The sequence below is a fragment of the Lathamus discolor genome, chromosome 10 (assembly GCF_037157495.1).
Source record: "Lathamus discolor isolate bLatDis1 chromosome 10, bLatDis1.hap1, whole genome shotgun sequence".
NCBI lineage: Eukaryota > Metazoa > Chordata > Aves > Psittaciformes > Psittacidae > Lathamus > Lathamus discolor.
This window is the reverse complement of record NC_088893.1, coordinates 13503348-13531268: the sequence shown is the minus strand read 5'-3', so window position 1 is coordinate 13531268 and position 27921 is coordinate 13503348. Positions and strand designations below refer to the sequence as shown.

General features: G+C 42.2%; 1 protein-coding gene across 11 annotated transcripts in view; it reads left to right on the top strand.

The window, feature by feature from the left end:
• The window catches only part of SGCD (sarcoglycan delta), a 396287-nt gene that overhangs the window by 324132 nt on the left and 44234 nt on the right, over positions 1-27921 (top strand). For 10 of the 11 annotated variants that reach the window (XM_065691103.1, XM_065691108.1, XM_065691099.1 and 7 more), the window contains 2 exons: positions 1099-1222; positions 2886-12173. In XM_065691103.1, the coding sequence (XP_065547175.1) occupies positions 1099-1222; positions 2886-3059 (298 nt within the window). In that variant the 3' untranslated portion in view covers positions 3060-12173. Of the gene's footprint in view, positions 1-1098; positions 1223-2885; positions 12174-27921 lie in introns of those variants that run through there. The other variant, XM_065691107.1, reaches the window with a different exon arrangement.

Genomic DNA, 27921 nt, shown 5'->3' with positions numbered 1-27921 from the left:
TGCACAAATGCTTATATATGAGGAGCAGAGAAACAGCTGAAGTGCCACAGCAGTGATGCAAGCCAATCCTAAAAGCTGCCCAAGTGAGCTGGGTGGCTGTGTGCTGCCCTGTGCTTTGGTTTTGTTGGTGCTGCAAGCCTGAAGCAGTCAAAGCAGAGCAGCTTCTGTTCCTGCCTGCCTGCCTGCTTCATCTGGGGAGATCATAGCCTAAGTTTTGTGATGGTGCAGTAAATAAATGGTGATAAAATCAACAGAGAGGATATTTCCAAAGAGGAAGAATTGGTTTTTATTATAATTTTCAATACAGAAAGTAACGAGAGTGTATTATAAAGAGAAGAAACAAGTATAATACAAGCCTTATGAATGGATAATCAGTAAGGAAGACTGAACCTTTCACTTCCACATCTTGCAGCATTAACCCCAATTGCCTGAAATAAAAGGTTTGGCTATGTTAAATAGTGCTGTAACAGAGTTATCAGATACCTGTGTGGAGTATCCATGGTTTGGAGGGGTCAAAGCACTACAGAGAGGAGCTTGTTTGGGAGCAGTGTGATGTAAGCGTAGGACTGGACATCAGGCACTTGGGATTTTCAGCCTGGTTGTTTTCATTGATTTCTTTCTGTCCTTTAAACTCTTCCAAACCTCATATTGTAGGGAGTCAGGACAAATAATTTGTTCCTTCTTGAACCATGGTTTGAGGAACAAAAGTGTTGTACTCTCTGTGTAGGTGTCCTGCTTTGCTAATATCCCCTGTTAACATTGATTAGTTAGAAATCTGAACTTGCAGGTGAGCAAGCTGATCATGGGGGGAGCTTTATTGTACCTTGCATCTTGACCCAGCATAGCAAAGTTGGTTATTATTTCATATCAGAAGTACAGATATTAGATTATTGCACTAATCTGTGATTAGCAGATTGGATTTGTGATGTGTTTTACCAGATTGTGCATGAATTCTTCCCACTGTTTAAACCAGCTGTGGATCTGAACAGCAGTAGGTCCTAAGGTGCCATGAAATGGACAGTCAGGCTGTGCAAGATGACAGCCTGAGGCTGAACATGAATATTCAACCCACCAGGCTAACTCCCCTCTCCGTTACAGACTGGAGTCACCTACACGTGCACTGGTGATGGAGGCTCCAAAAGGCATCGAGATCAACGCCGAGGCTGGCAGCTTGAAAGCCACGTGCAGGACAGAGCTCAGGCTGGAATCCAAAGATGGAGAGGTAAGCAAAGCACGTCAAGCCCTGAAGCAAAGCCAGACCAAGCCACAGATCTCCTGAAGATCTCCTTCTGGGTCACTGAGCAGATGCATTTGAAACACTGGTATGAGAGCACTGGTGCAGCAGGACTTCCTAGCTTAGTTTCTGCTAGCAGTGATTGAACAGCTCATATGTAAATGAGATGCTCTGTGGCAAAAGCTGATTCATTATTTTTAAAGTGCTTGGATAATAGCATCTGTTGTTCAAGCAGATTTACGCGGCTGTAAAATACAGACTGCTCCTAAATTCTTTGTTTCCGTGTCACTTTAAAACAAGATTTACTTGGCCAACATAATTAAATCTTTTATCATACATTTTTCTATAAGAAAAGCTTAATTCACCAGTATTGATCTAAAAAGCTTTTGTAGCTGATGTTTTCATTTTGGAAAGAAAGGGATCATTAGGAGACACAGGTTGTTGCTGCACTGGGTAAGATACCAAAGGGGAAGAGAGAATAAGTAAAACTGATAACATAGAACAAAAGTAAAATAGATGTTGAATTAAGTCTCTTCTGGTGTGTCAAAAATACATGGGCACATGGTTCTCATCCCCTCTTCCTGCCACAGTGATGGAAGATACTGAAGGCTGTAGCTAAGGAGCCCCCACTGGGAACCCACTAAGGGCCTCAACAGGAGGAGCTTCCCATTGAACATGAACCTCCGGCAGTAGGGCTTCAACATAAGCTGAAGTTTTCTATCTTAGTGCCAGGTGTAATAAACAGAATGGGATTTCTACTGCATTTCTGTTATCTCTAAACATTTACATTTTAAGACATTCCAAACCCGGACCACTGGTGTTAACCAAAAAACTGACAAAAATTCAAAAAACCCCAACCGAGTGACCTAATATAATACAGTTGAAGTCCAAGGCATTTCACTACTGCAAGAAGTTATCTTAATGATTTTAACACTAAGTTGCTTTTAAAATACATATATTGACCTGTCTCTCTCGGGAGATAGATGGTTGAATGCTTAAACTGGAGGCTCTTACTGTAATTGAGGATAAGAGCAAATACAGTTGCCCTGTAATATTCTGGTATGCAGGTTATCTTACTGTGCTCTTCTTAGTGATGGTAGAGCACTCCCCTGTAGCTGCATGTGTCTAAAAGCTGCCACAGGTTCACTTTTATGTTCTGTTTTATAAGGAAAAATTCAGTTCTGTTACAGCATTTAAGTTGTTTTTAACAAACATGAAAGTGTTACAGATATATATAAAATACACATAAAAGTCAGCACTACGAACCTGACAGCATAACTGGCAATGGGATCACAGTGCCAGAAGTCCTGGTGGGGGAGTGAAGTTGCTACATGCACCTGAACCATGCAGGGACGCCACGCAGCAGTGATAACTCTAGTTGGATTCACCCAAACATGGAAATGTCCCGGGAAGCTACGAGGAAAATGCAGTGGGTAGATTAGCAGAAACAAACTTGGAGGTGTTGGGCATCTCATGGTAAAGGCCGATAACATGCTCACCCAGATTTGTATCAATCAGTATTAATACAGTTGCCTACCCAGTGTTTGTGGTAGCTGAGTTGTCTGATGGCAGCTTCTTTGAACATGAGATCAAAAATAACAGCTCTCCACTAATTCCGTCTCTCTCTTTCTTTCCCCACCTCCACCTTCAGATAACGCTGAATTCTGCAAAAATCAGACTACCTAACTTGCCTCAAGGATCTTCCTCTTCTGCAGGGTCCAGGCAAAAAATCTACGAGCTCTGTGTGTGTCCCAATGGGAGGTTGTTTCTGTCACAGGCAGGCACTAGCTCGACCTGCCAGATAAATACAAGCGTCTGCCTTTGAGAGACAATTTGCAGTGGGGGCATCGCAGGCAGCACAAAAGCCAGTTCTGGTCTCACAGATTGCAGCTGCCAACTATTTTTACTAGAACACAGAAAGCCTATCAAAGACTTTTTTTGTGTGTGCGCGCGCGTGTGTGTGAATATATATATAAAAATATATATATAAAATATATATATATCCTCTGTGTAAAATGATGTTTCAGTACAAGGAATCCCAGGGTGACCCTATTACATTTGTGTAGCGTTTCTCTTTCCCATACCAAAATTTACTGGTACAATCTGCTGAATTGGATTTGATGCTCCCTTGGAACCTTCTGTATTAATATAGTCTAATGAGCACCCCTTGGTTTTGATCATGTTCTCAGAGCAGTGGGATTGTTGGCTGGGCAAGACCCTGGAACCGATGTAGACCCACCAACATATAAAGGGAAGAGAAGCATCTCTGATTATTTTTGCACCATTAAATCAGTGGCATGAAAAAAACAAAAAGGAAAAACTAATTAGCCAGATGTGATGTACTCATCGCATAGAGTGATCCAAGATACCTGAGGTTAAATTACTCTCTAATTTTCACCTGAAGCATGGCTCCCTGCTGGGAGAGATGGATTGCTCTTGGTCAGTAGAAAAGCCCAAATCTTCTTGCTGGAATAATCCTGTATTTTTCTAAAGGGCTTTGAGACTTGCCTGTGCATGGCCAAGGATGTCTTTTGCTATTCAGATGTGATGTATAAGCTCTAAGCCTGACCCGAAGTCAGGCTAACAAAACTGCTCTGCTAACAAAACTGGCACTGCATCTAGTTCTTGGAAGGAAAAAAACCAAAGTGAATTTTGGATTAACTAGAAAAATCCTGAATCTCCTCAATTGACAGGTGTCCTGGATCACTCTCCATTAGCACCTTTAATTTTGAGAAGATTGGGTGTGAAGGTATGAAGATTTAAGATTTGGGCATTGCCTATCAATACCCATAGAAACAGAGAGAATTACCTATTCTATGCATAGAAACTAAGAAATTTGTCCAGATAAGATGTGTAATGTAGGTGCTACGCCAGAATTCTTGTAATCTTTCTTTTCAGGTTATACAGTCCAAGGTCACTTAAATTTGATGGAGACTGCAAATATCAGAGATGCTGACAATGAAACAGACTTCTTTAAGGATTTATAAAGATCGTAGCAAAGCAGATTACTGGAAAGCAAGGGCTTTGGATGCTGGTTCCTCTAGAATTTGAGCCCCCAAAACTTTGTGGTTTAATCTTTCAATGGTTGCATTTTTCCTTATTTTAAATTCTAGGAGTCACAGGATGAAACAGGAAATCTGATCTGGTAACATTACTTTCACTGTTCAAGTTTTGAAAACAAATGAGAAGAGCCCAGACCTTTGAATTCTGATCCATAATTGCATCTCCATGCATATAAAAATCTCTGCAAAATAAATATATTAATTACTGCAAAAGTACCCAAGTTGCAGTAAATCTCATGAGGACAGCAAGGTTTCTAAGCCACTGAAATGCTTTTGAAAGTATTACCTCATGTGCAAATATGACAGATCAGTGCCCATCCCTAGTGATATCTAAGCAAAGCTGGTATTCTTCAAGCGATCTTCAAGATAAAATGTAGCTGACAGATATCTTCAGAAATAATTTAGCCCATTCTTTTTTTACAGATTTCCACATAATTTCTTGCCATCTGGAGAGTACCAGGGTTTGATTTTTGTTTTAAATGAACAATTCTGGCTTAATCCAAAGCTGACTGGACTCAAAGGAAAGATTTCTATGGAGTTGAGTTTAGATGTGTTGCTGCTAACCAAGCATCACTCTGATAAAATTTATTCCTGTAATGCTTTCAGATTAATTAACAAACTCAATCTATTTGTTAATGAATTATTCCTGTAATTATTATGTCTTGAGCCAATGTTTGAATGCAAAGGGTCACCCAGGATAACAATTGTATTGGGACACAGGACTATACCATCTCTGTTCAAAGAGGGGAATTGTGCCTATGCCTTAAGTCAATGCACTCAGCAAGGAGAAGCACATCATATTTATCTTGTTGTTAAAACTAGTTCATTTGGGGGGAGGGACAGGAGGGTGTCTTGGGAACTGGTTGTGCAACTTAAAACAGATATTAATGAAATGCGTTAAGACTTGTAGGGGCATCTAAGAGTGATACAGAGTTGGGGTTTTTTTTTTTACCATGTTAAATATAGCAAAATACTGTGTATGTTACCTCTGGGACCACAAGTGAAGTCCCATTCATAGTCCTACATTTACTGTAGATTCTTTTTCCCCTGTTTCATTTAATAGTGAACACAAACCTTCTAGTGACAACAGCCCAATTCATAAATCAATCCTATGCGAGCAGTTCTGAAGACGTTGCTGCAGGAAGAGTAGAACAAATTGCATTAACTTTCCCACCCTTGAGAGTATTCCTGCTGGTGAGGAAGGCAGGGCTGGAGTGACCCAGCAGGGAGGCTGTGTCCTGACTTCCATGCTCCACTCCTGAGAGGCCGGAGGCTCAGTCCTCATCCCCATGCACCTTCTAGCTGCTCTGGTGAGGATTTCCATCCCAGTAAATTCATTTTGAGTGGCTGGTCTTTTCAGCTAGGCTCATGGATGAGGTTATCACGTTCTTGTACCATGAAGGCCATGGAACTGCTTAAGGACATTTATTTTGGTATGCATTTCTATGGGGGAGCTGTTAAGGAACAACCTAAACATCTGTGCCATCACTGCAGATGCTTCTCTAAAGTGAACGAAGGGTACCTTAATTATGCCTACGCAAAGGAGTTCTGGTTGCTACAATATGTTTTGCAAACAGCATCTTAAAAAGCATAAAATTATATGTTGTGTTGAAAGACAAGGAATTGTTGCTATTGATTATTTGATTATTGATTATTGATTATTGATTGCTATTAATCCTTGCTAAGACAAGGATTGATCTCGTATAGAGACTTGTAAATCATTTGAGCCCCACTTGAGTTGCAAGACAGAGGTTTAGATGATGCTGCCTGCGCTTGTGTTGGCCACATGGTTAGTCTCCTGCTGTTCAGTGAGTGACAAACACAACTACAGGCTGAGCAGAGAATGGATTCAGAGCAGTCCTGAGGAGAAGGTCTTGGGGGTGTTGATTAAGAAGAAGCTCAACATGACCCAGCAGCGTGCACTTGCAGCCCAGAAAGCCAACCATATCCTGGGTTGCACTGAAAGAAACATGACCAGCAAGTAGAGGGGAGGAATTCTCCTCCTCTGCTCTGCTCTCATGAGACCCCACCTGAAGAACTGAGTCCAGCTCTGGGGCCCCAAACATAAGAAGGACGCAGACATCTTGGAGTCCAGAGGAGGCCACAAAGGTGCTCCAAGGGCTGAAGCACCTCTGCTATGGGGACAGGCTGAGATAATTGGGATGGTTCAGCCTGGAGAAGAGAAGGCTCTGGGGAGACCTTAGAGCAGTCTTCCAATGCCTAAAGGAGTCAACAAGAAATCCAGAGAGGGGTTTTTCACAAGGGCCTGTAGGGACAGGAGAAGGGGGAATGGCTTTAACCTGCCAGAGGGAAAATCTAGATTAGATATTAGGAAAAACTTCTTCATTATGAGGGTGGTGAGACCCTGGCACAGGTTGCCATGAGAAATTGTGGCTGCTCCATCCCATGCACGAGGTTCACTTTTCTTCCTGCCTTGCCCAGAAATTCCTCACAGTTGCTGTACCTGTCTGGGTTGGTTTTCCCTGAGTTCATTTAAATTAGAGCCTTCCTGCCTGGAATTCAAAAATGATCAAGGGTTTGTGTGTATTTCTTTGTGAATCGGCCCTGTATTTGCTATTTGGGGAGGTGGCATTTATCCCAAGCCAGAGTTTACTTTTACCTAAGGCAAGGCTGGGATGGATGGTGAATTTGTTTCTACTGAGTTCAGTGGAAGGGACACTGATGACTTTGTGGCCTGAGCTGGGGCAGGAGCTGAATGGGTGACAGTTCAGGGACCGAGCACTGACTCAGCACTGTGTGGAGGTCTGCATTGCAGCTGTGAGCATGAAAACCCCATTGAAATGCTAATCTAGGGGCTGTCATACTAATGTCAATATACCTTAGGCAATCATGAATACTGCAGTATTCATAAATGTGTTCATATATTGTAACTCTTAAACTGTAAAGGGCTTCAGGACCTTGTGAAATTTGCTTTAAGTATGACACTTTATTAAGACAGGAAAATGACTGTCAGTGCTCACCTATACCCAGTACCTTATCCATAGGGTAGTGTATGACCCTTCGGCTCTCATAGGTGAGTTAGGATGGTTTTCTAACAGGAAAATACTTTGCCATTAGCAAAAACAGAGATCCTGATGACTATACAAGTGAATCCATTCTCCACGTTTCTTTGTGAGTTGTTTTTTGGTTGGTTCTCTTTTTCTACACTTTCTGAAGTATAATGCCCAGTGAGATGGGTAGCTTTAGAATACAAAGAAATGTTAACACTAAACAATGTCATCAGAGGGGGAAGCCAGTAACTACAACAGTACGTATAAAGCCTCTCCTACATATTCATTTTTTGTTAACTAAAGATGTGCAGGAGTAATTTTTATTTGATTACTCAGTCGTGCTCTCAAACACCTGTATTTTAAGAGGCTTTTTCTTGTTTAATCATAAATATCACACTGTGCAAACAAAAAAGTTTAAGGTGTAAGCCTAAAAATACCATCTGCAATATATAGTAGCAAAATGATGTCTAAAAGAAAAACACTCCCTAGAAATTGCTCTAAGGTTAAAGAGAGATTCCTGTGGAACTCGTGAGATGTCAGGTTAGTTCACATCATAGCTAGTTTGCAAATACAGATGTTCTTAAAGGAAATTAGCTTTTGTCGTCATAAGATGCACTCACGCAGATGCACTAATATATATATATATACACACACACATATACTTGTTTACAACAAAAGCCAGTGTTCTTTCTATTTGTTGTTACGGCTTTAAGTTTCATGTTGCAAAAGCGAATGCAACAAAGACCAAAGACTCACAGAAATTCATCCTTTCCCTGGTTGCCCTCACTTCTGAAATGCATTAAATTTAACGGTGCTTTTTTGAACTTGACAAGAAAAATACAGGCTTACCATAAAGTTGCATTTGAGAGAGTAAAGTGACAGGAAGACTCTTAACTTCATTAGCGGGGAGAAAAGGAAATAATGTGAAAGGCCTTTCAATGCATGCAGAGGGCAAGGTTACCTAAGATGTGAAATGCAAAGAAATAGCCCAGAAGGCTAAAAGACATCATCCTGGGCTGGAGGTATAAATAAACTGAGTAAATGCTACTGGCTGTTCGCTTACCTGCACTCGAGCATTAGCTGTTCAGGAGCTCCAGTAGCTGCTCAGTGAAGAAGAGTAACTGCCGTAATGATTTCATTTTACAAGTGCATGCAGTAAAAACAAAAATAGTTAGAGGCTGTGCTCCTTTCTCTTCTTTTCTTTATGGCTGACATTTTACATTTTGAAATGTCATCATCCACAATTCACCCCAGCCAGCGCAGGGTGCATTCCTGAGGAGCTGTGCCAAGCACTGGATTCGTGCTTTTTGGATGTGAAAATACCAGTGTTTTTATTGCCAGTGCTGTTGAGGAACGCAGTGCTGGCAACATCTCCATTTTCCCCATTTTAACCTTTTTCCTTAGTTCTAAAATTGCTGTGTAAAATTTGGGTAGCTGGTGTCCTGCCACACACGGAGCTATGTGCAGATCACCACCAATCCCTGAATCCCCATCGTGTCGCTTCTTGGTCTCACATGCCCCCAGAAACCAAAACATGCATGTAACAGTGGACTAAGGTGAAAATGAGGACTTTTAGGTTAATTCTGCACAGTAGTTGCTGTGTTTTCACAGCTGATGTAGCCAGCTTTATGGCTGTGAGTGGAGCAGGGTTAAACACTGACATGGTGTTGATGAGATTATTCAAGCAAGAGTGGAGTGTATTAAGCAAGGCAGGTAGGAGGGAATGGGAAGAAATGGTAAGAGACATCATCCTAATCACAGTAATGCAGCAAACTTCTCTGTTTACACTATTATACTTTAAATTAATAACATCCATTTGACTAAATATGGTAGCAATTATGCTTGATCTTTCATAGCACACAGTGGAATTACTGTCACTGAAACCACTTACAGCTTGGGCTGCTCGAGATTGCTAGGGTGTTGTTTCCTTCCACAATAACCACAGTGGCTTGGAGCTTGGATGGAAATTATAGTGAATAGCTTGTATTTAGAAAGCTTTTAAGTCTGCTGTGGTTGAGAAGCCCAGGGTTACGCACGTAGAGACTTGAGGCGTTACCGTTTCAGACATTCTTGTCCTGCCACTTGAATTGTGCCCTTGTGAAAAGTGAAACACTCTATTTATACAGGAGAAGATGGATATTTAAAGCTGCAGGAATTTTATTGAGTGAAGAAGAAGATACAGGCGTAGTGCACCACTGAGATTTCCCATCCAAGTGACTTTAAACTAGAGGTGCGAGTCCCTTAAAAATTAATTAAAAATTAATTTGCTACAAGTGTAATTCCTGTGGGAAATGCAGCACTGGTGCCTCTCCCAGGAAATGTCTCGCCTTGTTACTGCTCGCAGCCATGTGGTGTCTGGGCTGCCTATTCAGAGGAAGCCAGATTTCCTTTGAGGCAACTCATCTCCATGGATTGAGCTTTTGTTAGTTTTTAACCAGTGTTAAAAACTAGGAAGGATGGGTGCGCTGTGAAGTGATATGTTAATTGTATGTTTGTCTCACATGTAGCTGGCTGAACCTTTCTGCCAGCAAGAGAACATGTGATAAGGAGAAAATCGTGCAAAAGTCTTACATTCACATTGTGCCCTGCTACTAAATATTTCGGTTAAAAACACAGAGCCTTAAACAAACAGGCTTTTCTTCTAAGATTAAAAAGGACCTTTTTGGAGGCTTTCATCAGCTCCTACCCAAGTGGAAAGTCTCACCATTTTTAACATTCACCATTAGAGGGATAGGAGCATTGTAAAGCATAGGTCATGGGCATCTTTGCATGGAACAGGAAATTTAAATTGCATTGTGCTCTTACATTTTTGCCCCATTCAAAAGGCTTAACCACCAAGAGGAGATAAAGTGTTCTGAAGCCTGCTACTGCTAAATGCATTATCACTTTCTAAAGCAATGTAGTTTCTTTGGTCTTTTAAAAACTTCCACATAACAGAACCCTTTAAACAGCTCAAGGCAGGCTCATGTTGAGGAGCTGAAGAATAATTATTTGTGGGTGGTTCTAATTTTATCGAAGGCTGTATTGTAATTGAAAAGAATGTTTCTGTTAGAGTTTCTCCCACTCTTATTAGCTGCAAACACCATCACCCCCCAACACTATGGCTAGATTTCTCAAGGGTGGCTGCCTTAGAGAAGGGAGTTAGCTCTTTCGCTAAACCAGAGCCTGATGATTTTGTCTTCATCTGGGTCCTCCTCTGGGCTTGTGCTCTGGGTCTCAGTGCTGTTACTGATGTAGTGGATAGTGAAACACACAGCATTAATGATGCTTTTACAGATGATCCATATCTGCAGTCTGAGTGGTACAAATAGTGCTGGTAGTTGTTGGTTGCTGTTCTAACAAGTCTGGCCATGTTGAAAGCATCGGTAGTAATTCCAAAAGGCGTATCCAGGTAGCTCTTAAAGTCACCTCTGCTTCGTCCTGTTAATACCTGTACAGCATTTGAGGGGTTGCCATGGAGGTGCTGCCCTGGTACACTGGCTCACTTTGGGAAGCCTCTGAGGGGTGAGGGACGCTGGTGGGTGCCTTTGCTCTTTCTCATTTATCTTCATTCCATTGCCAGGTCCTCTGCACTAGAAATAGCAGCGAGGCATGATGCCTGCCTTAGGAATCTGGGCTGGAGCACTGCAACAGGGCTATTCACAGCACAGGGTGTTGACTATAGCTGGTTTAAATCCAGAATTGGGTCTATTTAACTTAGCCTACACCACCAAAGGGTTTGGACCCAAAGGTTTAGCACCTTTTGTGAAAGCAAAATAAAGAGTTTGGCTGCCCTATCTAAACCACAACCCAGGTGCTCCTGGGCACAGCATGGGACACAGGACTCCTTGAGCCTCTGGGTTTCCTATCACATGGGTGCAGAGCTGTGGCAAGTCTTCCATCACTGTCAGCTCAAGCTGCTGCCTGAAAATGGAGGCTTGTTCATCCAGCTTCGTTCCTTGCCACCACCATGAACTGGAGTTCCACAGTAGCAGGTGCTACTGGAGGAATTCATTTTCTTGTCCCCTTATGTGGGTTATCAGAGCAAACACAAAGATGAACAAATCCTGCCCTTGCTCAGCAGAGTAAGAGCATGCCAGAATAAAGAGCAGATTGGAGCAGTTATCATCTACTGTGTTTATTGAAGGAGGGCTCAGCTGACAGCATTCACACCAATATTCCTCCCTACGTGAAAGCTTTTCCTGAGCTGCAACCCATATCTTGGTCTGGATCTGCACTATGCAGTAGTCCGGTATCAAGGAAGGAATTGACCTGCCAGATCTGACTCAGATCCATTTGGGTTTTGGTTTTGGGTTCTTTAGCTCACCCCTTATTTGAATTAAGTTTCTTTTTGTGCAAATGCCAATAGAGTTGTCAATATCAACCCAACAAATGCTCCATGTAGGTAGACCGAACAGCGAAAGAACATTCAGTGCGAGTCAAAGCAAACCCCCATTCATTTACAGCAGTAACATAAAAGGCATGACCCATATGCTATAGCAGTTTTCATCTGTGATGGTAAAATACCTTGTCTGACCTCTACTCTGACAACCACCAATGACCTTGATCGTGTAAACAGGACAAAGTGAATTTAAAGTTTTGTCACAGTTCTCATGAAGAAATTCAGATTTGTTTGGCTTTTTTTCTTTTTAATTTATGTATGTGTGTGGTTGTGTGGGAAAATATAAAGCTTTTTTGTATCAAATAACATCAATCCTTGCACACTCTATGCAAAATTTTGTAAGCATTGCAATAATGCTATGAATTACACAAGGAACTATTTTAACTTTATTACACTTTCTGTATAAAAAAAAAATTTGTATTTAAATGATTTCAACTGCAATCTTGTAAAATATATTAATAAAATAATGATTGTTAAGAAGGAAAGAGATGTTGAGGGGTTTTCTGTTTGTGTGAGCATGGCATACATTAATAAGTCTTCAAACTTTGCTGGGGAAGTTGTAGGATGTGTTTGTGTATCTGTATGTCTGTAGGATGTGCCAGACTGGATCACACCAGTGATCTATTTCACGGTGTCAAGTCCTTGGATATATTCATGCCAAAAATGCTGTAGAGAATGGAATGAGACTCTCTGCTGATGGCTGTCAGAAGAAAACCTGTCATCAACAAACCCAAAAACTCTTACCCTTGAGGAAGTTACCATCTCGCTTAAAGTTGTGTTGTACTTCTCACCCTTGTCCTAGCATTAGAGACTTACAGCCAAGAAGTGTTGCAGGCATTGGGGTCCTGCCTGAGCATCATAAACATCTCAAAGAAGATCACTTGCTGGTAAATAGGATCTGGTGCTGCTTGTGCTCCAGACCTGCAGGAACTAAAGTTTTTCCAAGAGGAACCAGACCGGTACACACATCTGGGAACAAGCCCCCCCCCCCCCCCCCGCACATAGTGTAGAGAGCATGAGCTCAAGTCTGCCTGCAAAATAATAATAATTAATAATTAAAAAGGAAGCAACCAGCAGCCTGGACCAAATCACGGAAGGCCTCTAGAAAACCTCTGGATGCTTTAACAATCCATCAGTTTCATTTTATTTGGCTCACTAATAAGCTGCTCCTGGGTGACTCTGCACATGCCAGGCAATCACTTCTGAGGGCATTTTGCAGGAGCTGGGTTTTAAATATGAATTTGTTCACCCTGGATTTTGTCAGTCAATGAGAGCATTGATTGAGGCTCATTATCTGAATGAATAGCAAGAGTTCAACCCAACTGAAAAGCTGTGCATGCCTTCCAAGTGTGCAAGGAGTACGAGCCCAGTCCTCGCTGCTGAGACAGTGCCAGAATACTTGTTTACCAGTTTGCAGGGGCTACTCTTTACCAGGCTCCAAGGAAGCTCACCCAGTACTGTTTGGTGGGCACACGCAATCTTTTGATCACTTGCTGGGCTTTGGGTTGTTGGCACTTTAAAAACAAAACAAAACAACACATCTTTCAGCTGAAGTTCTTGGCCTGAATTTGGAACTTCTGTCAAACTGACAATGAAATAATTTATTAATTAACCCTCATTAAGAAGAGAGTTGGCAGGGGCTTTTCAGCACCCACAGGAGATGCAGCTCTATTTAGCTCCATGAGCAGCACCCACCACTGCTAGGGCAGGCAGTGGCCGGATCCTTCCTCAGTATCAGCAAACTCCTCATCAGCTGCCTGCAACTGTGCTGTGATTTAAGCAGTGAGGAGTTGTGAAACTCAGCCTTAAGAGCAGCATATTTACATTGCCCCTATGCTAGAAATGCTAAGTGGGGTACTCTAGCAACAATATGTTAACCATTTCTTAAAGCCTTGGAAGCTGCAATTAAAAACAAGATTTGTCTTTCAAAATGGACTCCTGGGAAAATTATCAGAATGTAATTTCTTCCCAGGTATCTCGCATTTCACCTTTTGAGAAGTACTTCCCAATTTTTGCTTTCATTCCTTTCTACCTATAGATAATTCAGTGTTTCATTTTTTACCTTAAATAGCAAACAGAAAAGATGAACCAAACAAAAATTTTTTACAAAAGCAGAAAAGAGAGACTAAGATGATCTGAGCCCATTTCGCACTCTTTACAGTGATAACTTCACCATTTTAAAGCTTGATGTGCAGCTGGCTTTTTGTATTTTTCATCTAAGCCCAGTACAGACAAGTTGCTGCTGCTGAGGTTCAGTTGTTAAATCAGGGTGATTATTTTTATGAACAGTGTTCAGAAATCAGCGATGAGTAGTATTTGGTCTTAACAGTTTTTCTCCGGTGCTGTGACCTTGATTCCTCTCTCCTTAAACTGAACAGAAAATTTAGTGATGAAGGTTCAGACCTAAATAGCTCCAGTGCCAAATGTATCCCAGAGGAAAATTATATGGCCTCATTTAATAAAGAAAAAGCAAGAAGTCTGGCCAGCAGCTAGAACTTGGCTTTTTTCTGCAGTCATTTCATAATAAAAAACAGAAGCGTAGGTAGTCTTTAAATATTTGATTCACACTATGGAGCTGTTGTAATATACATTACTGACATGATCTGCACTTTCTAAAACTGGGGTTTGTGACTAGCCCTTCGCATAACAGCTTCGCTTCAGGCCATCATACAACTAGACTTGTATAACATCAGCCCTGGTATTTTCCCTTTCACACCTACAGGGGCGGGTTTTTTTACCCTACTTCTGGCTTTGCTTTCAGTCTCATGAGCAGAGCAGTGCAGGCAGAAGACAAGCCCACTGCCTCCTCACTGAGGAATGCGTGTGACCGTCTGCTTTGCTCCATTCAGTGAGTGAATGTAGGGAGGGCAAATGCACAAAACACCTTTTAAATCTCTGCAATAACCTCATTTGTCTTGGTTTTCTGCTCCCCCAGCCACAGCACACACATGGCAGGGCTGGACCCTTCCTGGGGCTCCTGGTTCCACCTCTTATTCCATGACAGCCCTATTCCCATGCCCCTTCCTGAGCTGGACTATGAAGCAGAAATATCTTAAATGACAGCATTATCCACGAGTACACAGGGGACAATAAAACTTCAGTATTTCAGCACCTTTTCAAACAAAATACATCCACATCACCTGGCCTAAACTCTACCTGCAACTTGTATTTAGCAGCTGAAAGCCCTAAGCCAGCCAGAGGATGCAGAGCATAACTGAGATGGGGTTTTGCTCACAGCTTTGCCAGGTTGGAGAGAGCTAACAAAAAGACAAGAAACAGTATGTACACAAGGCAAAAAGTGCTGCTGTATCTGTATGGCTGCCACTCTCAGCCTAAGCCTCCTTCTTTCATTGAACCGGCATGCCGCATCTCATGCCCTGAGAAATGAGGTTTTCGTGGAAGCTGCTGCAGTTGGGGTTGGTTGCACCATGCCCCAACGCTGCAATCTTTTGCATCCCCAAATGCATTCAGGACAGGGGAGGGTGATGGGGAAATGCCCCGCTCCTCCCAGCATGCTAGGATGGAGCTGTGCGGGCACACGGGATGCTCCATAGCAAGATGTTCCCTCCCTGCCATAGCAAGAGGTCTGTCAGGAGGAACGAGAGATGGTTTTCACTTCACTGTGTCCCACGTGACATTATATAGGTTTCAGTGCTCTTAAGGAACAAACCAAAAACTGAAGTAAGCGGTGTTAGAGCTGACATTGGTCCCATTGGCCACTTAATGTCCACCCAGCAAACAACCTTTGCAAACCAGGTTGCAAAAACTTCCCATTGCTTCCAGTATCAGCAGGCTTAGGAATAATAACTGGCTGATAGGGATTGTGAGAGTGTGTGTGTGTGTGTGTGTTCATGCATGGGGACAGGGGAAGATACATTTGTGAATAATATGTCATTTGTAACAACTCCCCAAATGATTTGGGTATTTCAATAAACCCCAGTCTCAAAAGAGAGTTTTTGCAACACAGTCATCTTGAACCATAATAACTAAATCTGAAAATGACTATAATCTGCTAGAAAGACATTAAAACATCTATAGGGGAACCATCAGGCTGTGAATGCTATGGGAGCTCTGTGCGCATACACATGCACACATGATTAACGAAGAAAAAAGAAAGGAGAAAAGCACTGTCACTTCTAAGAAAACCCACAGCCTGCCACCTACACGGTGAACTTTTAAGCACAGAATGCAACATCCAATGAATTATTTATGAGTTAATTTGCAGTGAACAGTTTAGCAGTCAAAGGAAACATAAACTGGCAGCGCGGCCCTGCCTGGGGTGACGGCTGGGGACACTAGTGTGCTGTTCCTGTGGCAAGAAGATACATAGCAATGTATGTGATGAGTTGCGCATTAAGAAAGTTTAAGACAGAAATCGAGTGCCTAGCAAATACCAGCCTGACGTACGAATATCCCGACGTACCCTGCGACCCCACTCACACACATGCCGCCGCTCATCCAGTGCCAGGTGACAGACAGGAGTGGGTTTGAGGCTACAGAGATTTGCTGTGGCTGTAACCACCCTAGCAGGAGTCCTCACCCTCTGCCTCACACCTTTCCCCCACCAGGTTGTTTTTATGCTAAGCTAAAACACAAATACAGGAGCTGCTGCTTAAAGGCTAATGATAGGAACAACAGAATCAGGAGATAAAAAGGCCACATCCTGCTTTTAAATGAATTCCTTATAGCCAGGCTGTAAAAGGGGCTGTTCCTGCTTAGTGCTGGAATGGGCTCTGCACTGAACACTCCACACCAGCAGTGGCCTTTAGCATGACATTAAATTAATGCTTTTGTGGACTTTTTTGCTCCTCCTCATCTATCTCTGGTTTGACTGTGGCTGAAGCGCAGCCCCATTCCTGATGCTGGCAGTGCGGCTGCGTGACATGCTTTTGTGCTGACTGGCTGCTGCACGCCTTATTTCCTTAATGCAAACATGGATCATGGATATAAACAAACCTGTCTGTATCCCTGGCAGAGATGAGAATTGCATTCAGTAACTCCTGGGGTCGGGGTGATGTTGCAGCTAGCAGGAGAACACCAGCAGGAGAGGCTTGGGAGAAACCAAAAGCAGAGCAAGCAGGTTGGCCTGAACTAGGCTGTCTTGGGCCTTGCTGCAGCTCCTGTAGCACGGCCAGGCACAAGCTGTGCTGGCTCACGTTTACTTGTGCAAATAGAGCAGCACACACTTCCCAGCATAGCTCCTGGCTGCTGCGGTTTGAATAGTTTATAAATGCTTTTGGAGCTCTTACTTTTTCATTCATTTCTGGAGCAGCACCAGAGTCCTGCCTGGTTCCTGTGGGTGGCTGAGGTTACTGCGCCCTTAAAGCACCCTACCACTGAGCATCGTTTAGATCCCTTCCTACAATGACTTCTATAATGGTCACTTTTCTAAGAAATACGCATCTGCCTGTGCCCCTGCCCCCAGGCTCAGCATGGTTGTGCACAGTCCTGCCAGCCAGGGGGGCATGGGGGGTTTGGCAATGCCGCAACAGAAACTCTTCATCCAGACAGACAGCATTTCTCTGTGGGAAGAAAAGCAGCATTGCATCCCCTGGTAAGTCTGATTCAGACCTATGGAGGCTCTGAATGATGAGGTGAAGCCATGATAGAGAAAAAGCAAGCCAGAAGCTGCACCTTGTGTTGTCTTCCACCAGAAAGACTGAAGGATGCTATTATAGTTTAAAGAAGTTAACATTTTCTGACCTTAAGAGCCAGGATGTGATGTCGGGTGCATACATCCCCCAGCATCATCTTGCACCAGGCAGCAGCACCCACTCTCAGCGCCTCCGGGCTAGTGCAGTAGTGCTCCATGCAGACATTCATGTCCTGCACTGCCCCTTGCTGTGATTAATGGGAACTCAGAGCCAAGTGGAGAGCTGCAAGTCCTTAACTTAATATAACAGGACAACTAACAGGCATTAAAAGCTTGTTGGGGCAAGAAAAAGGCCTGTCTGCATTAGACTGCTAATAACTACCTTTAACTTGCATTTCCCAGGGAATATTGTTTCAATTTAGGACTTTTTATGAAGCTGTCAACCTTAGCAAAAATCCCTTCAAACAGGAAAGCTCAAGTGAAAAGATAGCTGAAAGAATTAGTGATGAAACCATATTTCCTGATCCAGAAGTGCCAAGGCTAGGTCTGATTTCAGTGGGAATATTCACACACCTAAAGAGAGGCATATGCTTCTGAAGTGGCCACTGGCAGGCTGCAAAGTAGCTCCCTCTTGGGAGTGGATGCAGCCATGCCAGTGGGAGCAGGATGGGTTTTCTGTTCAGCAGCAGGCGATTTCGAGGGGGATTTTTTACATGCTGCATGGAGAGGAATTCCCAGAGTAATTGAAGCTTTTTGTCTTCTGGCTTTGGAGCTGGTGTTCAGGACTACAGCCAGTACCCAGGTACGAGATTGTTCTGCTTGGAGTGAGAGTTTCAAAGCTTAAGAAGGAAAAGAAGGTTCATTCAGCCGTGCCAGTTATTTATAAGCTCAGAGACAAGGTGGGCTGAAGGAGCAGAGGAGCAAATGGAAGTCAGACCTGAGACTGGAGAAACTCTTCTTCCACTTAGGTTCAAGACCACACTAAGGCACTTCAGTTAATGGCTGGGAAAAGGCAGCACAAATCATAGAGGAGGTTCTGGCAGTTTACTCGTTGGAGCACAAGCCTGCCAATAGCATCATTTGGATGTTTAAAGCCCTTGGCTCTAATTGTAGCATGTCCATGCTTGAATAAACAGTGCTAGGACTACAGCCGTTGTGGAAAATGGGATGGAATGTGTCCCAGTCTACGAGAGAAGGGAAGCTAGTTCTGGCTTGGCTGGGCGGGGGAGCTGGCATAGGAAGCCTCTTACATCCTGACACCTCTCTGCAATGATTTACCTCAAGATGAGAGGGCTGATTAGGCCCAAAAAAAGAGAGGCTAAAGAAGACAAAACCATCCCTTATGCAAATGTTCCATTTAAAGTCAATGACATGTAGCCTAAACTGATGGCTCACAGCCTCTTCAACAGTCAGTTCTGCAGAGGGTGGGAAGTCAAGGGTGTCTGCTGTCCCCACAGAAGGGAGCAAGACTCCTGGGGACCAGGAATAGTTCCTACTCATGCAAAGAAACAACCCACAGTCGATTCCCAGGCTGAGATTCTGGCTAGAGCAAGGCTCCTGCCCAGATACTCAATTCTAACACACCTTATATCTCTTCTTGTGGTATTCATCACCTTAATGAACGTGTTTAGTGAGCCCTGGGTAAATGGCTGAATCCTCCAAGAGGAAAAAAGCCACAGGCAGTGCTGGGATGCCCAGCCCTCCAGGTCTTTATCTTTGTAGAAAGTAGGCTTTGTGTCTTTGGAAGAAATGCTCTAACTATTGTTAATTATCGATCACTGAAGCCAAGTTTCTGTGCCCTGGACATCTGTTGCTGCATGGCAGATGCAAAGACAGTGTCAGAAATGGGACAACAGGGTTAGAAGACAAGTAAATATCATCATTTTAATGAGGATTGGTATTTTGCCTGGCTAGTTCATTTTCTTTCATGTGCAGAAAGATAAATTGTAAGGACTGGCTCCCTGGAAAGATAAAAGTGAAGTTCCTTCACTTCCTTATTATTACTGAGAATCAAAAGGTAAACACAGCAGACAAAGCACATATAGGACTAATACAATGCTAGAGCAACATCAAACCCAAAAGGCCTCTAGCTCTGGCTCTCATTCCTCTTCTGGCCAGACAGAGCATTCCCTGTGCCCATCTGCTGGGGAGAAGTAAGGAAGCAAAGTGCTACAGTACTTCCTCAGAAATAACTCAAAAATAGTGACGTCTCAAGAAAGAGGAAACCTAGAGGTCTCCAACGTTCAGAATTTGCTCATTCCAAGTGGAGGAGAATAACAGCACAATTGAGCAGCAGTAGGAAAAACACAGCTATTTTTAGTATGATCCTTGGAGAGAATTCCAAACAAGTTTAAGTGTAGCTCCTGTCTCCAAGAAACTTGTGACTTACCCCAGAAGAATGATAATCTGGAGAAGTGGTCCAAAACATTGGGTGCAGAAGATGCTCCATCCAGGACTGCTTTGGTCTGCTTTTCTTTTTCAAATGTTACTCTACCTCTGATTTCTCCCTGGTGCATCTCCTAAGGTGGTCCCCTCAGCCTGATGCCGAGTTACAAATGCAGCTGTAACTTATACACTAGGTAATGAGATGCCAGGCACATGGAAAACCTGATAAGCAATGTTCTCTGTTAATTACCGATGTTTGCTTAGTAAATAGCTGTTAAAATGCCTTAGTTCACCAGCTTTTCTGGGACCACTTCGTATTTCCCAAAGGTTCAGCTGGCAAAAGACTGACAGATGCCTTCCTCTGATTATTTTCCCTCTAACTGGCAGAAGTTTGGAAACGTTGATTTGACATTCGCTGCAGTAGATTCTGCAGACAACAGGTCAGACACCTCTGAGATGCAAGAAGTTGCTTTCCAAAATGATAAAGGCAAGCAAGTAACATGAATTTAATGTGCAAACAGCATTCTTCCACCCCCTGGCTAGACATGAAACCAATGTGAAGAGCAGCATAGAGAGATAATGTCTGGTTGTACAGATACTAACCCTGAGGCTCATCTGAGAGAGTTCACCCAGCTCTAGCCCAAGAACATAGAGAGATGTGAATTACCTCCAAGGCAGAATTAACATTTGACATATAGTTAGGTAGAACAAAAGAGCTGAACTTTCTCCACTCACTGCCCTGAAACTTTTTGTCTATGCCAATACCCCACACTCCGTCTATCCAAGCAGCCACTAGCTAGCACAGACTTGGAAGAGCTTTCTTATAGGGGCAAATTCAGAAAAGTGCTATTGCTTCTGACTTCTAGCTGCAAAGTGGAACTTGGGCCAAATTTGTGAATTTTAATTCACAATTACAATTTGTGAATTTTAATTCACACGTTTAATTCACAATTGTGAATTTTAATTCACAAATGTCATTAATTTCTAATTTATGATAAAATTAAACACAGCGAACTATTTAAGGAAGATTGAGACAAACGCATTAGGCTAAAGTCCAGGAAACCTTCTCCTCAGAACTATTCCGTGTAAGCCATTGACTATCTCTGTCTGCAGCTCTGTTCTGGGATTAACGCACTGCTTGGGAGATTCTTCTCTAACACACAATGAAATAGCTAGCACAAAGAAGCTTCAGATAAACTGCATACAGAACTCTGTCCTAGTTCTACTCTAGTATCTATCATATTAGAAATGTATACTTACAGCCCTCTTGCCGGGGTCAACACAGAAACCTTCTATTTGCAACATACCTGAACATTATGTAATGCAGAAGCTGTTTGCTTAAAAGGCTTAGACAAAACCTAGGAAAAGCAGAAGTTGAGGAAGAGAAGAAATGAAACAGAGCCCACATGACATTGTTAGAAGATATCTGTAGCTTTTTGCTGAAGTCTTGCATTGAATGAGCTTTGGGACATCTATGAAGAGGCAATCTGCTTCCCACCATGTCTGATCTACACGCTTGGAGGCTGGCCGAAACCTGTATTTACCCAGAATAATTACAAAATGAATGATTTCTGACACCATGGAAGTTGACCAGCTACTTTAAGCAGAAAGGCTGTCAGACCATATAATTTTCATTGTCAGCTTCAACCCATCAAGCAGTAACTTTGACTTATATATGCTGCTAAAATGAAAAAGATAATCCCTTTTATAAACAGAATTTTGATTTCTAAAATTAATGCATGTTGCTTTTATGTATAGGTCAAAGCTTCCATTTTCTGGATGAACATCAGTATTTCTGCACTGAATGAAGCTTTGATACACTATGCAGCTCTGTGAAACTAAGCATTTCACTATTCCCTCTGGAGCTTCCTAAGCAGAAGCAATTGAAGATCATCACAATTCAACACTGTTGCATTTAGTTGCAAGTGGTATTTTAATAGCTGAACAGCTCAATTCACACTTACAAGCAATTGTCAGCAAATGCTCTCACAAGCACCAGTTTTGTAGGCTCTGCTCTATAAAGTGACCTGTTAGTGAAAGATACAAAACTTTGTCAGACAGTTTTACTGGCATAGAGTCTTGCTGAGAAAACACAAGATGGAAACACTAGTTCTGAGAGCAGGATGGAAAGAGAAGATGAAGAACCTGTTGTCCTAGATGACCGAGATGATACCTTTTTTCAGAGGACACCAGTGAAGAAATCTTGAAGCCTGAGGTGCAAATCAGCCCCCTTTAGACTGCCTAAAGAGATTCCCACAGACTGGGAATACTGTCTCAGTCCTGCTAAGTAGATCATAGAGATTTTAGTAGGCATCCTGTGACTGCCTTTACTGCATATAAATCAGTTTGATTTCTTCTTGGGACGCATCAGCCCAGTTCCCTCCTAGACACAGCAATTTACCTGAGATACATTTCAGAGAATAAAGTTCATATCAGCTTTGGCCTTCAAAGAATTATCACAAGTTTAATCATTTAAACTCCCTAATAGCTGGTTTGAGATGGTTGTTGATGGGGAGGGAAAGAAGAAAAGAAAAATCATAGTTGAGGACAGTTTTGTTAATCTTATTGAGGGTTAGCTAGGTAAAATATAAAAGGGAATTTTAAAAACCAGTTTCTGTCTCCTGTAATCAGTGTCTGGGGAACAGATCTTCAGCAAATGTTCATAGCAATGAAACATTTATAGACATGCTGCTTAGGTTTACCTACAGACTTCCTAGGCATGTTTCTGAACTAGCGTCCAGGTGTCATTAGCCTGCTCCAAAAACTCATGACCTGCACATCTTCAGAAGTACCACATAGAAAATTCTTTCTAATCATGCAGCAGCTGTGGAAGAAATGTATATTGTCTAAATCTCCAGTAACAAACAGGATTTCATAACAAGGTTCACAATTTATAACTGCAAAATTTCTGTTGACTTCAAAGAAAACAGAATTTGGATCTCTGACGCATTAGTACAGCAAATGTAAAATTCCTGCAAGTGAATACCTCTCTAGCAAGAAGACTTGTAAAGCTATCAGGTTTAGTGTTTGGTTTGAAAGAAAGCCACAGGTCTTTCTGACTTGCAAGTCTTTCTGACTTGCAAAACACATTTAACTGAACGAATCTGTCATCTATGCATCCTGCTTTATCTAACCAGTCTTTATATTAGCACTCATCACCATGGTATCTGAACTTCTTTTGCTGGAGCTGTTATTCCAATTACTTTACTGTAGCTGCTGACATGTAACCAGGAGCAAAATGTTAGGAAAATAATGCTCCAATTAGTTTCTCCCTCTTTGTCTAACAACGCAGAAAGTCACTGTGAAGGATTGTTTCCAGAGCTTGCTCTCTGTGGTAGTCTTTCCTCCTTTCTTTTTATTGTTGCCACTGCAATGTTAACACAGAAGTTTGGCAGTCTCCCATCTGAATCTCATCTTGGAGCTCAAGCTATTTATGATTGTCGATACAAATCAAATACCTCCTATGTAAGTTAGCCTCTGCTCAGCTGAATTTCTTGCTGCTTCTGTGCTGACCCGAATGTATGTAGGGGAGAAGAAAAATGCTTTCTCTAAGCATCCTGACTAATAATTGAAATAGAAAAACTCCTGAGAAGGAGAGATCTAAATATACAGCAAATCTGAAGAAACTACTGATTTGTGATCACATACAAACTCCTTCTTTCTCAGCAGTTCTCTGGGATTTAGAATAAATTTCACGACTGACAAAATGTTTCAGTCATAGCACAAGAACTATAAAAAACTTTGGGGACTGCTCCCAAGCTAAATCTTGGTGTATTAACCTTTTAGCTTAAAAATCAAGTATCTCATTAAGGGTGGGATAATCAGCACTTCAAGCTTTTTACTGTGGACCCTCCTATCTCACCAGCAGTTGCAATCATTTGTCATTCCATTTCAGCTCTTGCTTCCCAGAAAATGAAACAACAAAGTGGTAACAGGACTAAGGAGCAATACTTCACCAAGCTGCAACCAGGCTTTCTCCTTGACTTGCATCCCATCTGCTGGTGGACACGCACTGCTGGCTTCCCCTTGCTCGAACAGCATCCAAGTGCTCCAAGCAAGGAGCCCGTTAAGCTGTTTTTCTCTCTAACCCATGAGTTTTCTCCTGGTTACTCTTCCAGTTCTTCGAAACTTGCACAGTTTTCCAGTCAGACTCTCAGCAGAACAGCAAATGAAATCTGCTCATGCATAGGAGGTAGAACTCAGCCTGATCACTGTGAGTTGTCTGGACAGTAGCAGGGAAAAGGAAAACCGCGCGACCTGCTGTGACAAGGCTGATTTGCAATCCATCTCTGGCCATCCCACATCCAGGCTCCCAGTGCCCTCTTTGGACAGCACCTGTCAGTAGGCCCATGTCATAAACCCTCATATATCATATAAGGTGATAAAGAGTGTCTTAGGAAAAGGGATTTAATTCTACTAACAGCATGAGCTGTGCTTGCAAAGCCTTGAGCCTTAACCACAACCACAGCCGTGGGAGCACCTGCTCTGAGACCATCACTCATGAGGGGGGACAGCAAACACCACTGATGTTCCATGGCTGTTACAGTTACGTCCCACTTACTGCAGTTTCTCACTTAAACATGACTGCTTCTGCTGAGCAGTAAAGTATCTATAGCAGAACCAATTCTGTTTAATGTACTATCTGAAAAAGAAACTGCTTTGATGCTTTGTAGATCATCAAAACCAGTAGAAAGGATTAGCTGACTATTTTGTGAATGAGATGGATCAGGCGATGTGCTGGAATACAGCCATACTGGCTTTCAACAGGCCAGTGCTTCTGAATCTCTGTTTTATTAAACCAAAACCAACATACTCAGAACATGTAAGGACCAAATCCTGATTCTGTCACAAGCAGCAGCAATCTCCTCACCTGAACTCTCACCAGGTATGGCAGAACTTAATTTGACCAGTGCAACACTGTGCTGGCGCTTACTTTGCTGATGATAACAGTAATTAAAACTCATTGTGTGATAAAAGGGAATAGCAACTCCCTTTCTACAATGAGATCTAGGCTAGAACTTCACAGCATACAAAGCTCTCTGAGAGATATTTTGAGGTCAACTGAGACATTTTGATTCACTTATGACACCTCTCTCCAGTGGCTGTCAGAAAAGTAGAAAGGTGAATAAATTGCCAAGGTTTTTTAACCACTGACCCCATGGAGGAATTTCATGTCCATGTAATGCTGTCTTAAACCATCTCCTGGAGTATAAGCAGAGTGATGGTTCTATACATACATTAGCCAAGGTTCAGCTTACTGAAGGAAGGTGCTTGTTCTACTAAAGGAGTTGCTACCTGAACAGCTTTTAACACACAAAGGTCAAATATCTCCCCAAGCATAGGCACAAAGCTTCTTAGATAAACAATGAGCAGGAAAAAGCTACAAAGTCTTCTAAAAATAATCTATGAAACCAAAGTGAAGGATCAAGAGTTTTGCTGATAAGAATCTTTCTCAACAGCCTTCTATTGGGTTAAAAATGAGTGTGACTGACCTTGAAACCCTTCTTAAAAGAGTTTCTCTTTTGAGAAGTCACCTAAAAATTGGCAGGTTCTGAAGCTTTAGTGTTCTGTAGTAACACCACCACCTCCACTCTCCAGACATAATTAAATTCAGATTAAAACTTTAAATAGCTGAAAGTGAAATCATGTATTTTGGGTTATTTCTACAATTCCTTTGGCAGCTCTGAACATGTAGGATGATGGAATGTTTAAACTATTAAGATTTAACTTTTTCCCCGAATAGGGGGAAGTATGAGTTCAATGGCATTAAAGACCTGAAAATATTTCATTGCTGTCACCACAGGTATGTGAATATAGGTGGAACAGGTACACCATCACTTCCTAAACATGCTTAGCCTTTCAGTAAGCTCAGCCTGAGAGTCTGTCAGGGTGACACATACTGGTGTCTCTCCATGGACTGCACCTGCCTTGTCCTGTGTTGTGTCCCACCACTGAGACAGGAAGTTCAATCTGGCAAGCAGAAAAGGTTAATCAATGGCCATAATGTTATGACATAATGACATAATGTTGTGTGTGACAACTCACTCTGAGGTTTTGAGAGCAACTTCAGACAGGTGAGTTGTCCTCTGGTACTACAGGAAAGGGTGATAACTACCTGGAAATAGCTAAAAAAATCCCAAATCCCCAAATTCCGCTTCAGCAACAGGTATGAAGAAAGAATCATTAGCTGTGCCTGACTTCTCCTTATGTCATTTGTCTGGGTCATACTTTATTTTTCCATTTCCTTGTGCAGACTTTGTGGTTACCTTCACATTGTATTTCACAAGGGAGAATCAGTGAGCGCCTTTTTTCCCTGGGCTGCACAGTTCAACAACTGAAGGAGCAGTGCTCACAGCATAGCAGGGCAGCTCTTCCTATTATCACACAGGAGACCCCACACCCTGAATAATTCTGCTTTATTTTATGCCTGGAGATACCCAATGGAAAGCAGATTTATTCTTCCAGAGTGTGGAACCTGTCATCACAAATTTCTTTTATCCTTTTTTTTTCCTCCGTTTTCTGGGAACCAAGGAGATGATAGATAAGAAACTTTTCTTTTGGGTAAGTTGTGGGTGTTTTTCTGACAGCCTCTGTGTCTTGTACACTTGTACCATTCTTAATGTAGATAAAAGTACAAATATTTTGCATAATTGCAAGGATGTTAACATTCATAGCGCCTGTGGCATCAGTTCTAATTTAGCAAAGTGAATCAGTTCCTTTTCCTAACAATTCATCAGTGCTGTGCCAAACAGAAAGGCTGCATCGTGCTTGGCTGTTACGACACTTGAACATTAGCAATTCTAATTGCAAAACTTCTTTAAGTGTTACTCTACTGGAAAACAACTTTTTAAAAACACAGAAGTTTCTCCTCAAATCTCAGCTTTGACATAACACAGGCAGATACTGCAATAGTGCAATAGCAGAATCAACTTATAATCACAGGTGAAGGTTGCTGTATTTTTCTCTCCGCACCATTTCCCTGTTTCACTGGTCTGTTTTATGTGGTACATGGTACTCTGAACACCATTAGCCCAGCCAGGACATGCTGGCAGAGCAGAAAGTGTCTTCACCTCAAAATGAATTGAGGCAGCAGAGCAAATTCCTAGCAATTAGTAGGAAAATGCCTAGAAATCAGTGGAGGAAATCCTTAAAAGTAGCAAGAAAATGCCTAGGAAGAAGGAAAACTCTTAGAAAGCAGAGGGCAGTTCCCTCAAAGCACCACCCAGATCTCTGGAGAGCAACTGATTAAGTCCTTCAACACAGCAGAATATTCATAGAAAACAGTGGGGAAACCCTTAGAGGGTTTTGTGTGAGTTCCTAGAAAACTAAGGGTAAGTGCCTGGAAAGTTCCCTGTGAATTCCTAGAAAGTGGTGGGAAAAAATCAAGAAAGCACACGTGAAATTCCTAGAAAACAACAGGCTAATTTTTAATTAAATTGGTTAATTTCCTAAAAAAACCAAACCCTGAGTTGAAAAGCATCAATACAATTTCTAGAAAACACTACACAATTACCCAAACAAGCTCCAAAACAAATATACAAAAAATTCCTAGAAAATTCCTAGAAAGCACGGGGAGAAGTCATAGGAAGCAACAGAAATTTTCTTAGCAAGCACACATTGAAAAGCTGAGGCAAAATTTACTACAAAGACACAACAAAAAACCCAATCCAAAAAGCAGCTGGAAAAAGTCATAAAATGTAGCAGGAAACTGCCTAGAAAGCACCAGGAAACCTCCAAGACAGATTCTAGCCCAAAGGAATTGCTGGAAAGTCCTACATGAATTCCTAGGAAGACTCTAGACTGAGGAATTCCTGGAAAACCAGGGAAATTGCCCCAATCCGTCTAATGTAAAGGTTCGTGTAAAGCAACTGTTCTATTCTTAGAAAGCCATGGGGACTTATGAGGAAGGACTTGCATAGAGGGATTCCTGGAAAGCTGTGGGAAATTCCTAGAAAAGATTTAGTTTAGTTTGAAGCCCATCAGAGGATATAGATGAGGACGTTCCTCAAAATCCCTTATCCATTTTCCTTGGAAGTATTCTCCCTCAGGCATAGCACAACCTTATTCTCCCAGGATGTTACAGCCACCCAACCACTGTAGTGAGGAAGCAGCCGCAGCAAAGCATGTGGTTCCCTGTGACACAACAATTACTCTGCTGCGCAAGGACTCTCATCCTGGAGGCATTAAGAACACTGCAGCAGGCCCTGGGGGTATCTGCTAAGTAGTGACAAATTTCGTGCTGAAAAACACGGGGT